Source organism: Sminthopsis crassicaudata, chromosome 3, assembly GCF_048593235.1.
Source record: "Sminthopsis crassicaudata isolate SCR6 chromosome 3, ASM4859323v1, whole genome shotgun sequence".
Classification (NCBI taxonomy): domain Eukaryota; kingdom Metazoa; phylum Chordata; class Mammalia; order Dasyuromorphia; family Dasyuridae; genus Sminthopsis; species Sminthopsis crassicaudata.
The window spans coordinates 636,120,019-636,133,910 of NC_133619.1; the positions used below are offsets into that span (position 1 = coordinate 636,120,019).

The 13,892-nt window shown below is 52.9% G+C and overlaps 1 protein-coding gene across 1 annotated transcript in view; it reads right to left on the reverse strand.

Moving 5' to 3' along the window:
* AGRN (agrin) overlaps positions 1 to 12,856 on the reverse strand; it is a 95,183-nt gene extending 82,327 nt beyond the window's left edge. Inside the window, 2 exon segments of the mRNA XM_074306641.1 lie at positions 7,191 to 7,452; positions 12,361 to 12,856. Of these exon segments, the coding sequence (XP_074162742.1) occupies positions 7,191 to 7,452; positions 12,361 to 12,666 (568 nt within the window). The 5' untranslated portion in view covers positions 12,667 to 12,856.
* Positions 12,857 to 13,892: the final 1,036 nt, after the last annotated feature.

A 13,892-nucleotide genomic window follows, 5' to 3' on the forward strand; every position in this document is an offset into this window, starting at 1 on the left:
CTGCTTCTGGGTACCATATACATCATGACCAGCCAGCACTTCCAAATTAACATATTCCATCCCAGCTCAGCCTCTTCTGCTTTAAAAAGACCTCCCCTGTACCCCTCTTCACCACCATTTACCACTAATATCATACACATATGCCCAGTACACAAGCTTAAAGTCCTTCAATGGCAGTAATCTGGATTTAGAACCCAAAAAGCTTAGGTCTAAATACTTAAGACTGAACAAGGTACTTCCCTATAAAAATAAAGGGCTCAATTCAACAAGCATTTAAGTGCTTAAGATAGCAGCAACCAGAAGGTCCTATCTTCAAGGAGCTTACATTCTACACATGCTGAGATGGAAAAAAGAAAGTCTATTTTTTAAAATATATATTTTTAAACTGGATCTGTGCTTTTTTACTGGATATAGAGAACTCCACTAACCAATTCAGGTTGACACCTCCTTTACAATTTAGAATCTTTCCCCTCCCTCATATATATTGTTTTTTCCGATCACATGTAAAAAGTTTTTAACATTCTTTTTTTTTTAATTTTGAATTCCAACAAGGTTTTGCAAGGGTGAATGTTGAAAACTATCTTGGGAAAATTATTTATGCATAAAATTTTTGTAAAAATTAAAATTAATTAATTTAATTTAATTAATTAAAATTAATTTTTAAAAATTCTTTAAAAAAAAAAAAGAAAGCAAGAAAACTATCTTGGTATGTATTTTGAAAAATAAGCATTTCCTACAAACCTTTCCAGAGACTGGAGATGAGTTGAAAGCACAATCCGAACAGCTATGACAATGCTTGGCAGAGCTGCTCTGGAAGCTGGTATGGGCAACCAAGGATCAGACCCTAATACTATGTATTGTCAAGGGTGTCTGCAAAAATAATGGAAGAGGAGCACAAGGAGGTATTGATAGCTACTGGGGCCCAACCGTGATCTAAACATAAGTAGTACACATTCTGGTTGATGACAAACAAAGAGCATCATTAGAAGCAGCTGTCAAAGGGATTGAGCAAGCAAAGGCCAAAAATAGAGACAAACTCATTGTGTGCACAGATAACCAACTTATCACCAAAAGTCTGATCAACAACTAAAAAGAAAATGGCTGGAAAACAAGTAAAAATAAAGATGGCGTCCACAATGACCAGTTCACCAAGTTGGATAATATGACTTAGGACAAGAATATTGAATGGATGTACCGGCTGGTTCAAAAGTTGAAGGTAATGCTGAAGCTCAAAGAGTAGCAAAAGAAGCAACTAGAAAGAAGTGAAAAGTCTAGATCAACATTTGCAGGTGTTGAAATTTACTTAAGTTTCCCAGTTTAATCCTGCAATATCATCTCCAAAATACTTTTCTTTGCCTTCCTTTCTCCCTCTCCTGCCATCCCTTATTTTAGAACTGTATTCCATGGCTATCTTTGGTCATTTTCTTCATATGTTTTCTTGATTTTTCTATATGCTATTTTAATTGTTCTTTAATAATACAGATAAAAAAGAAATGCATATTATAAGCAGCTGTAGAAATTATTTTAAAGTCTTCTTATTTACCCAGCAGCTAAACGTTAAAATGTTTCCCCCCCCACACTTCCACCACCACCCAATAGTGAATTTGACCAGCAACTGTCTTTTCTCTGTTTTTATTTCCAGTGCCAAGCACAGTACTTGGAACTTAGTAGGAATAGGAGTCTTTTCATTAATTCATTTTTTAAAAAAAGAGAAAGCTATTATCTTTTTTAAAAAAAGAAAATAAATTTGAGCTCCAGATCCTCTCCCTCCCCTCCCTCCTCATTGAAAAGGCGAACAATCTGATGTGGGTTATACCTGTGCAGTCATGCAAAACATATTTTCATATTAGTCATGTACAACATATCTAAAGAATTGCTTGGAACAATGAAAAATGGAGTAATTTGCCCGAAGGTCACGCGGCAAATACGGATCCAAAAGAGACTTGAATTCACTGGCTCTGAAGTCAGCTCTCTATCCATTAAGCTTCGCTGACACATATTTCTATCATTTAAGAATAATATCTGGGCAGTATTTTAGACCAGGTCTGTGGTTTCATTGGCACAGGAAGCTACTATCAAACAAACATCGCCACCACCATCACCCCAACAGTACCCTCACCACCGGTATCCCCATTGTCTTCCCTTCCTCCTTCACCCAGACTGCTTCCTTCAGATGAGATGAAGGGCTACCAGCCTTCGTGTAAACAGGCTCATTTAATGTCTCTGTGGCTCAGTTTCCTCTCTAAAATAAGGGAATTGGACATAATGGCTTCTAAGGTCCCTTCCAACTGTGGACTTATGAGGAGAGTGAACCGGTGAGTGAAGAAATAGAAGAGGACCGTAGACAGTTTCCTAGCACTGCCATCTTAGCCACCTAAGCATCCTGAAGACCGCAAGACTCTGCCACCTGTCCAACTGCGGCACCCTGAGGACTCGGGGACTTTCCGTGTGCCTTCCAGGGAAACCTTCTTTTCTATGTCCTTTCCCAATTGGAGTAAGCTCCCAGAAGCAGGAAACAGCTTGAGTTTTCCATTTGTAGTCCCAATGCCCCACACCTGGTCAGTGATTCATTTATTCAGAACTTAATCTAAGAGCAGCTCTCTAATCACTAACCCAGAGGGGGGGGAGTTTTCAAAGGGGGGGAAGTCATTAGCAGATGGGGGAGGTTGAGAGCAAAGATCTCCAAACACCTAGGCGGTACTTTGAAGAAAGCTCAGGATTCTAAGAAGCAGAAGGAAGGAAGAGGCAAGGGGGAAATGGGAAAAGGGAGTGTTCTGCACAGAGCGCCACTAGCAGACTAACCTGACTGGAAAGGAGAATACACAAAGGGAGGCTATGTGAAACAGAAGCATAGAAAGGTAAGTGAGAGGCAGATTATGGGAAGATTTAAGTAGAGTTGATTTATCCTAGCTAAGCTCTCAGATCCTTTCCACCTCTAAAATCCCACGAGACCATGATCTTTGACCCTTCCTTCTCTCTACGTCACCCCAACATCCAATCAGTTGCCAATTCCTTTGGTCTCGGCCTCCACAATCATTCTCCCATCTGTCCCTTTACACCCTCTCATCTCTTCTCACCAGGATTATTGAAACAGTCTGGACTTCCTTCTTTCTGTTTCCTCCCCCTCTCCTTAGTCAATCCCTTCACATAGCCACCAAAGCCCTAAGGTGTGAGAGCCAACTGTCACTCTTCTTCTCCAGAACCTTAAATGGCTCCCAAGTACAAAAAGGATAAAACGCAAACTCCTCTGATTGGGGTCCCCTTCTGAGTCATTCACACAATGGCTCAACTTCCCCAGTCATCAACATTCATCAAGTGCCGGATAACTACACAAGACTCAAGACAATATCAGAGAGCCAAAGGTGAATAACAATCTGATTCTGTCCTCCAGAGGGTTATAGTCTAAGACCTGTGACTGGTCAATGGACTTAAATAACTGGGATAAACTCAAAAATGCTCTTATTTTGTGTGTACATATGGCATGGTGTGGAGAACCAGCCTGGAAGACCGATCCATTCTGGCAGAGTGACTTTGGACAAGTCACATCGCCTCAAACTGCTGCTCCAGGAAACTCTCAGAGAGGACACTAACCTGCACTGAGAGAAGGCATTGTCCTTATGGAAAGACTGTGGATTTAATGAGTCATTTAATAAATGGTTGTTGAGTTACTAACAGAATACAAGAACATTTTCCTTTGTAGCAGGGGAGGAAGGGTCCCCCACTGGCCATGCTGGTCTCTTCCCGAGTGAGCCCTCCACTCTGCCTTATGCTCACCATCTCCTTGTCCTGTCCTAATCTCCCCCATAATTCCAGACCCAGCTACTCCAGAAAACTCTCCCGGACCCTTACGGGCAGCTCTACATTCCCTAGAGTCCTATGGCAGATAGCCCCTGACTGTAAGCTGGACTGCTGAGTGGAAGCTCCTTGAGGGCAGGGCCAGCTAGCCCTCCATCTCCTTCACAGAGTGAGGGAGCTCCCTTTCCTCCTCTGCCTCCTGAATATTGAGAATGGGAACTGTTCCTTCTCTTCCTCCCGGGGCTGTAACAAAAACCGAACCCAGGAAAAACTTGTGCATTAGGGAAGCCAAGAATGCTTTCTTTCTCCCTGGACGGGAAGGACTACAGACCTGAAGGGAGGCTTAGCTTCCCCCATGACCCACACTGGCCCAGACTAACCCCAACACCCACTTTTAGCCACAACATCACCCACTCCCTTTCCTTCCTGCCCCTCAATCCTCATCCTCCCAGACAGGGAAGCTGGCCATGTTAGGAACATGAGGAGGAAGGCCCTGGGGGTAACTTAGCAGTCCCAGGGCAGCAGAAAAGGAATGAGAGAGCCCAGACCCTCAGGCCAGCCCACGGGCTCTCACCATAGAGAAAACAGAGGCTGCTGGGAGAGAGGATGTCCTCGCCCCCACCCATTTAGCAGCCAGACATCTGGAAAGAGGTAACTCTCACCCCATCCCCACCTCCAGAGGGCATGACAGAAAGACTCAGCTCTTGTTCCCCCCAAGCCCATGGGCAGGGCATACCCCCAAAAGCTCCTTCCCCGGGAAGGGAATGAGGCAAAGGACTGAGATTCCAGAGGACCCTTCCCCCAGAGCCCTCATCCCAAAATGGTTCAAAGCAGGAACGGAAAGGGAAAGGAATGGGAAATTATAGCTCCCACCCCCCTATGGAGAGGAAGCCCCTCCTCCCACCCCCACTGAGGGCACATCCCTTCCCAGACCAAAGGGAAGGACATGGGACAAGAGCTGGGGGGGGGAAATATCTCACTACTCCCACGGTCTCAAAGCCCTTAGGCCCCTGTCCCATTTCCCTGGTGAAGTTCCCAGCTCTGGGGGGAGCTGACTCTGCTAGCCTAGACCCTAGGAAGAAGGCAAAGGTCATAGAGCGACAGAAGGATGGGACTTTGGAGGGCAGGAGGTCCAATTTCCTCCTTTTTTGTTATTATTGTCGTTCTGTCATATCAGTCATGTCCCACTCTTCATGACCCCTTCTGGGATTTTTGGGGGGCAAAGATACAAGAGTGTTTTGCCATTTCCTTCACCAGCTCATTTTTCAGACGAGGAAACAAGGGTAAGTGGCTTGGCCGGAGTCTCCCAGCTACTAAGTGTCTGTATTTGATCTTGGGCCTTCCTAACTCCAGCCCCAGCATTCTATCCACTGACATCTAGGGAGAAGAGGGGATTTCTCCCCTCGATGCCGGGCCTCGAACCCCTGCTGCTCCTTCTATCCAAGGACAGACAAGGCAGATTTCCCCCCTGCCCAACACATTCACCCCCAGTCTCCGCCCTGAAGACCAAGTTCAAGGTCTACCACACAGCTGCCCACATGGGTCTTCTCTCTCCCACTGAGGAAACTCAAATGACTCCCACCTCTTCTAGGACCAAATCTGAACTCATTTATTTGGCATTCAAAGCCCTTTGCTCTCCCCTTCACGGACCTTATGTTTAGCCAAACGGACCTTTGGACTCTTCCCTACCTCATCTCCCACCTCCACGCCTTTGTGCAGGCTGGCCTCTATGACTGAACACACACTCTCCTCACGTCTTCCTCTTGGCATCCCGCAGTAAATAAAAACTCAAATTGACTACTCCCTCTTGATCCCCTAAGCTGCTAATGGTTCCCCCGTCAAATTATCTTGTAATGATTTTATAAATAGTTTACATAACCCAGGATCATAAAGATAGTAAGTGGTAGAACACGGGTCCTCCTGACTCTATCCCCCAGACTCCCAGTCCCCTTTGATTACAGACCCAAAGAGCTGTATGGTAAATGTCAGCTCTTATTACGATGGGGGGACGGGCACTGCTGCCATACCCGTCACCACAGGGCGAGAGCCCGTCCTCCATTTCCAGGATGCCAGAATCATCCCTTCCTGGCACAGGCCATCAGCAGAACTGCAAAGGACCCCAGGCATTTCATCCACCGCCCCCCAGACTTTTTGTGGAACAATGGATAGAATGCTGGGTCTAGAGTTAGAATCCAGACTCAGAATGGGGGAGGGGGGGCAGAACCTGTCCTAGGTCCCAAAACAAAGGCAACAAGGACCAGACTCGATTTGAATCTGGGCCCTCTGAGAAGCAACATCTTATAGCAGGAGGGAGTGCTAGGATATTGTCCCAGTCACCAACTGGGAGACCTTGCCGAAGTCTCCGTGATGGCTCTGTGATCACGTTAGCTCTAAACCTATGAGACTGGCTCACGGTCCAGACAAGAGCATTAATTCTAACATGAAAATTGTGGAAATATGTTTAGAAAAATTATATGGGTTTAATCTATATTGGATTATTTGCTGTCTGGGGGAGCAGGGAGAGGGGGAGGAGAGAGAAAAATGTGGAACACAAGGTTTTCCAATGATAAATGTTGAAAACTATCTTTGCATATATTTTGAAAATAAAATGCTATTATTAAATTTTTTTTAAATTCTAACATCTATCTATTCATTCATTCACATTTCTATGGTGTTTAAAGACTCCAGGCTCCCCTCCCCAAAAGGAAGGCTCCTTCCTGTAGGCCACACTCATCTTCCCCTGGCCCACTCCTTAATCCCAAAAATTAAAAATAAAGGAAAAACTAGACAGTGTGTTCCGAGCAATTTCCCCTCAAGAATCCCCCACTCTGCCAAGGCAAGCTAACCCTGCTCTCCCTCGTCCCCAGACGCTGTGCTCAGCACCTGCACCGGCTCTCCCAGCTCAAGCATCATCACCTGCTCTCTCCCCGTCCCAGCATTCCCATCTCCCAGCGCCAGCTTTCCCAGAGAAAGTCTCAATTCCAGCCCCGCCCCCACTCAGCCCTCAAAGGAGGGGCCGTGCAGGATGCAGACTTTGGGAATTCTCGGGCCCATGGGGACGGGGCTTCCGCCCTGAGATCCCCAGGGAGGCTGGCCGGCCTGGCGAGCCAACGTCACAACATCCTAGGCCCCTGACCTCGAGTTGGGCCAAGAATTCGGAGCGTCAGCAAGGCCAGCGGGGGTGGGGGCTGTCTAGGGAGGATGAGGTCAGGGCCAGAAGGGGCCAAAGAAAATCTCTCCATAGACCAGAGAAGGGAGGGGGGAGGGAGGGATAAACCTGGTGATCCACAACCCTCCTCTCCAACAAGAAGCATTAGGCCCTGGGAGGCGGGTCCAGGTTCTCCCGGGCCCAGACGCCGGAAGTGGGGGCAGAGGCGCACCCAGCCCATGCTCACCTTCCACACAGTGTTCCACTTCCTCCAGGTTCCGAAGCGTAATGCGCATGAGGCTGGAGTTCAACATCAGTTCGTTCTTATGTGCTGGCCACAGGTAGCGTGGGGCGGGGTTCACGAAGAAGATCCGGGTGTCTCCAGTGGACACCTGGTTGTCACAAATGAGTGGGTCTCCAAAGCCCCCAATCACCACTTTGTTCCCACCATCAAGCAGGATCTCATGGGTCACCACGTCTTTGCCCTTAAGGTATCGCCAGACCCGGACCTGAGGAGGGAATGAATGGAGAAAGGGGGTGAGTCAGAAGAGGGAGCCGCTGGGCTGGAAATCAGAATAGCCACACTCCCCAATTCAGGGGCTTCCCCTCCCCCAAATACTCCAGGGGCCATGGGGCTCCAGGGCCGAGAGAGCCATGTGGAGCTCTGATTTTGTGGGGTCTGGGGCCCCTGATTCTACCTCCGTCCCTCACAGTACCAGACCCCCTTGAAGCGCCCCTCTGCTGAGCCTCTTTCCCTTTGGGAATCATTTCGTATTCAAGACACATAATTTCCCTCCAGCAGAACGTAAGCCCCTTTGAGGGAAGCAAGCTTTAGTCTGCATTCCCACTATATGCTGAACTTGCCTGTTGGAACGAAGCAATCATCTCCCAAACTTTGTTCGGACCTCAGTCCTCACCTTCTTTAAGGGGAGCCTCTGATCCCTCAGAAATCACAGGGCTTTCTGGGAGCCCCTGACTATGGGCCCCTCTCTGTCTGTCTCACATTGACCCTCAGCTGGAGGCTCCCTACTTCCCACTCCCATCTGTTTCTCCAGACAAAAGCAGAAAGGTCCCTCTGCTTTTCACAGCATCGGTGGAGGGCAGCTGGGCAGCCCACCCACAATCACCCATAAACACGCAGCATGAAGATCCATACATGCATTCTAAGCCATAGACCTACGAGTGCAAAGAGAAGGATGTCGCACACATGTGCATGCTGGGATTCCTGCATGTGGCTGCCTAGGGAGCCCTCAGAAGAATGACTCCAGTCCTGTGAGGTCTATATAATATATTATTATTATTATTATTATATACTATGTATTATATTCTTTCTGCATGAAAAGAAAAGGTGGAATTGGGTGACTTCTACCAGAGAGGATGTCACATACAAATGCATGCTGGATCCCTGCGTGTGGCTGCCTAGGGAGCTCTCAGAACGACTCCAGTCCTGTGACATCTGTATAATATAATATTATATTATACACTATATTATTATATTTGCTGTATAAAGACAGAGGAATTAGATGGCTTCCACCAGAGAGAAGGATGTCACACACATGTGCATGCTGGGATTCCTGCGTGTGGCTGCCTAGGGAGCCCTCAGAAGAATGACTCCAGTCCTGTGAGGTCTGTATAATAATATATTATTATTATTATTATTATTATATGTATTATATTCTTTCTGTATAAAAAGAAAGGGTGGAATTGGGTGACTTCTACCAGAGAGGATGTCACATACAAATGCATGCTGGATCTCTGTGGGTGGCTGCCTAGGGAGCTCTCAGAACGACTCCAGCCCTGTGAGGTCTGTATATTATTGTTATTATATACTAAATATTGTGGCTGCCTAGGGAGCTCTCAGAAAAATGACTCCAGTTCTCTAAGATCTGTATAATATAATATTATACTATACACTACATATATTTTTTCTGTATAAAGACAGAGGAATTAGATGGCTTCCAACAGAGAGAAGGATGTCACACGAATGCACGCTGGGATCCCTGCATGGGATCCCTGCCTAGAGTGCTCTCAGAAGAACGACTCCAGGACTGTGAGGTCTATATGATATATTATTACTATTATTATATACTATGTATTATATTCTTTCTGTATAAAAAGAGAGGGTGGGATTGTACTACAGCTACTAGATATTACATTCCTCCTGTGCAAAAAGAGAAGTGGGATTAGATGATCGTTAGCACTCCTTTTGACTCTGAATTTATGATCCTGAGATTTAAGCAAGGTCATAGTTCACAAGTGTCAGAAGTGGGATTTATTTGATCCGGGACTTCCTGGCTCTGAGTCCTACATTCTGTCCATTGTCCATTTGACCTGTGAACCTCCAGGTACTTCCCAGAAGGTAAGTAGGTCCTAAACAGCCTTTTTTCCTTACTTCTGGCATTTGGTGTCCAATCCCCAACCCCTTCCCTAAATGAAGGAAACCTTTTAACAGGTAAGGGTGGCCTCAAGGTGAATACCCAGGGTAGAAAAAAGGGGCCTTTTGCATCAGCCCAGACACTCTCCTGGGGCAGAAAGGGAAATACTTCCCACTCCATGGGGACACTCCCCCTTCTCCTGCCCAAGATGGGTGCAGGCTACTCCACCAGCTTGCCTCTGCCACCTCAGGGGGCCCTGCCACAAACCAGGGCCAACTACTCTCAGGTAAGGCCCCAATTTCTCATCCTAAAGTGTGGCCACCCTTCTCCCAGAGAAGCAGACATTGGACCTGGCAGCTTCTGCCACATCTGGCCAGGGGCCTGACTCAAGACTTTCACAGGTCCAGTAATGAGACTTCCAGTCCCCCAGCAAAGCCCCCACACTCTTCTGCGGGGATCAGTTTGTGGAAGAAATCAGACCAGTAGGACACCAGACTCCAGAGCTGGGACATGTGGATAGCTTCAGGGATTTGGATCCAGAAAATCATGGCGTCAAACCCAGCTGCAGACATTTGTTATCTGTGGCTTCCTGGGAAGTCACTTTTCCCCCTGGGGTCTCCACTTCCTCCCCAAATGAGGGGGCTGGGCTCAGACGCCAATATGGCGCCCTGACCCTTGCTGGGTTGCCGGCCAGGAGTTGACCTCTCCTTTGGCCCCTGTCCTTCCATCCCCGGGGACGGGTGGCCCACCTAGCTAGATGCCATCACCTTCCAGGCAGGGCCCACCTTCTCTAGAGAGGATGTTTCACATCCTCCTAACCTCAGGCATGAGCTCCAGTGATTCCAGAGCTGGTTTCTCATCATGTCTCCTCCTCACCCTCCCAGTGGGCCAGGGCGGGGCAGAGAGGAAGCCTTCCCCCTTTTCCTTTCCTCCCATATTCCAGGCTTTCTGGGCCCAGCTCACCCAGAGGTGCCTGGGGACACACAGAACCAAATTCAAGTTCAGGCAGCAGCCCCGGCCCCTCCCCTCCCACTCCATGCCCTGCAGGTACTAGATTAGACAAACTTGTCTGGCAAGGCAGCTCCCTTCTGCCCTTCCCCCCACCGGGGGCACCTACTTCAGAAACAAGGCTCCATCATTTCCCCCCAACCCCCAGGTGAGACACCTGGGGAGTGTGGGAGAGCTCCAGAGCTCTGGGCCCACCCACACACCCAAAGACACATCCAAGGTGGAGGGTACTGCTAGAACCTGTCCCGTTCCTCCCAGTCCATCAGGCTGAAGGCCAGTTCAGGGGCTCTCTAGGCAAGGAGGCCATTATCCATTCCCTAGTGAAGGGCAGAAGTGCCCTGGGAAAAGGAGAAGAGGGAGGGGAGGTTCCCTTGGGGACAAAGGATGGAGCCCAGCACTGTCCCTCCCGGCCCTACAAGGGACCAAGCCTGCCAGCCTCTGCTCACCTCTGGGCCTTCCATACAGGGCCTTCCCAGAGAGAAGCTGAGCCTGGTGGGGTCTCGGGGCACAAAGCAACCTTTATCTGGCACCAGAGCAGCAGGCCCCCAGGGTGGCCCTGGCTCCCCAGCCCTCCGGGCTGTGTTCCTCAGGTTTGAGCCCCCACTCTACTCCACCGCCCCCCACGTGTGTACACACACACACACACAGGTGGCCCCAGGTTAGGGGAAGGGAATGGCTGCAGCAGGACCAGCCTCCCAGGGCCTTCTCCGGGGCCCCCTCCCACATGGCCACACCCAGGACCCTGGCAAGGAGGAAGTCGGGAAATCCTGCAGGGACTTGGCAAACTGCCTTTTGGTTCACAGTCCTGGGGGCAGAGTCTCTCCATCCAGCCTCCCCTTCGGAAGGGAGCGCTCAGGGAAGGGGGTGGCGGGGGAGGAGGGAAGGATCCCAGCTGGAGGCCTGGCTCAGGCATGTTTTTGCAGGTCCTGTGTTTTCCAGTCCAGATGAAGGAGAAACACTATTTGTGCCCCGGAGAGGGAAAGCTCAGAAGTTAAGGAACTGAGACTCTGGGCAGGAACGGGAAAGGGGGAAACTGAGGGCGAGCCCCTTCCGAGCGCCTGTTCTTCCAGAACGGACATCGACCAGTCTCGGGGCAGATTCCGGTCCCCCCCCAGGATCACCCCATCCTATCCCTCCCCAGCCAGGGGCTCTATCGGCAGCAAAGGAGGCCTCCTGTCCCGCAGACACCCTGCCCCCACCAACAAACAAATTCACGGGGTGACGCTGTTAGTGGGGGGGGGGGAGACAAAGACCTGTCTGCAGCCCGGCAGTCCCTCCCCAAAAGCGGGAGCACCGAACCCGGCCCCTCCCCCTAAGACTGGCTCATTCACACATACTCACCGAAGGCTTTCGCCGAGTCCAGACCGAGCCCGCCCCCCCACCGGCCCCACCCTCCCACACCTTTGGCAGCGCGGGGTTTTGGGGGGAATGGGGGGTCACTTGAACAAACTCACACACACCAGCCACATGCACACACGGCTCACATACACACTTGCAGGTTATTCTCCCCCTCTCCTCGTCACTCCCCTCTCCGGCCTCATGGTCAGTCCAGACTAGGGGCCCAACCTCCCAATGGGGGGGGGGGGTGATGCCCCTCCCGGAGACCGGGAAACTGCAGCCCCAGGATCCCTCTCGCAGTTAGCCTCGAGTGGGAGGGGCCGTAATACCCCGAACTGCGGGGCGGAATCCTCGGATTTCCCCCACCCGGCCGGACTGCAGGAGTGGGGGGGGTTAGGGTGTAAGCTGGCCCAGTCTCCCACAGTTTAAGTCTAAAAATAGGTAATTACGGACCGCGGCTCGGGCGGGACGGCGGCCCCTCCCCCACCTCCCGGAGCCACCCCGGCCGGGCCCGGCTCGGCTAGACCAGCAGGCTGGTCGAGGGGTGCCGGGGGGGGGGGGGGGGCGGCACTTGTTCCCGCCGCCCGGATCGCGGGCTTCCCCAAGGTGGGGGCGTCCCCCAAACTTTGCCCGGCTTCCCGCCCCCCGGCGGCCGCTCCCGCGGGACGCCTCCTCGCCCGGCCCGGCCGCACTCACCTTGCACGAGTAGGTGAGGTGCACGGGGTCCACGTTCAGGATCTCCTCCACCGTGCCCGTGAGGACCACGTTGGCCTCCTCCTCGCGCCGCTCCAGCTCCCGCTCGGGACACGTCCCGCCCCCGGCGCCGGCGGCCAGCCCGAGCAGGGCGGCGAGCAGCAGCAGCAGCAGACGGCGGCCGGGCCGCGGGGGCCGGGCCCGGGCCGGGGCCAGCGGGGCTGAGGCCGGCGCGGCCGGGGACAGGGGCGGGGCAGGGGGGCGCAGGCCGCCCCTCGGCCGCCGCTGCGGTTGCCTCTGCCCGGCCATCGCGCCCGCGCCGGCTCCCTCGGACCGGGCGGGCAGGACAGGGCCGGACGGGGCTGGGCAGAGGCCGGTGGCCGGCTGCCGGGGGAGGGAGGGGGGCGCGGTGGCGGCCGCGAGAGAGGACAAGAGGGAGCGAAGGGAAGAGAGAAAGAGCGGAGGGAGCCCAGCAGCCCGGAGCGAGACGGCGACCGAGCGATCGGAGAGGGAGGGCGGGCACGGGGGCGGGCCGGGCCGCCCAGCTCCCGCCCCTGGGCCGGCCTCCCGGCCTCCTGGAACCTGCCGGCCCGCCCGTGGGCCCGCCTCCCTCCGGCTCCGCTCTCGGACCCCGAGCCGCGGCAGCCGCAGCCCCGGGCGGCAAACAAAGCGAGGGCGGCCGCCGAGAGCCGCGCTCGGCCCGGGGACGGGGGACGGGCCCCGCCGGCTCTCGGAGCGCGCAGTCCTGGCCGGCCCCCGGCCAGTGGTCACTTCCCGCCCTGCCACTCCCCTCGGACCCGGGCTGCGGGCTCCGCTCTGCCTCCCCGGGCTTCCTCCCGGCGTCTGCCTGCGCTGCGGCTCGCGGGGGGGGGAGGGGGGGCGGGGGGAGGAGAGGAGGGGAGGAGAGGAGAGGAGGAGAGGAGAGGGGGATTGGAGCAGCCCCCTCCCCCAGGCGCCCTCCCGCGCCGCTCGGGTTGCAGGCTGCGGAGACACTCCCCCCGCCCAGGAAATGCAGCTGAAATCAGGTTAATGGATAATCTGGAGGAGACGTGACCGGACTGCCAAGGGAGGGAGAGGGGGCAGGGCTGGGGGCTTCCTTCGGCGCCCTCCTCCTCCTTCTCTCCCGGGCTCCGCGTTCGGCTCCGCATCGAGGGGGAGGAGCGGATGCAAGCCTGGCCCCTGGGGGGGCGTGCCGAGAAACTCCGGGCCCCACCTCCTCCCGTGCCCTCTCACCCCTCGAGAAGCCCCGACCGCGGCGAGGTGTGGGACCAGGGCCACTGACCGGCCTCCGGGAAGAGCGGGAGTCGCTGATTGATGGGCAGGCTTGGGCGGGGTGGGGGAGGGGGGGCTGGGAGGGAGTCTCGTGAAAGGGGGCCAGGGAGGTGTGGAGGGCCGTCACTGACTTGTGCGGCTCACCTAAGGGACCGTGCGGGTGAGGGGACATGTCTGTGTCCGGTGTCCCGGGTCCAGAACCCGAGGGGCGCTTGTCCTTGGCAAGTGAGGAAAGCAGAAATTAGTCAATCAGCATTTATTAA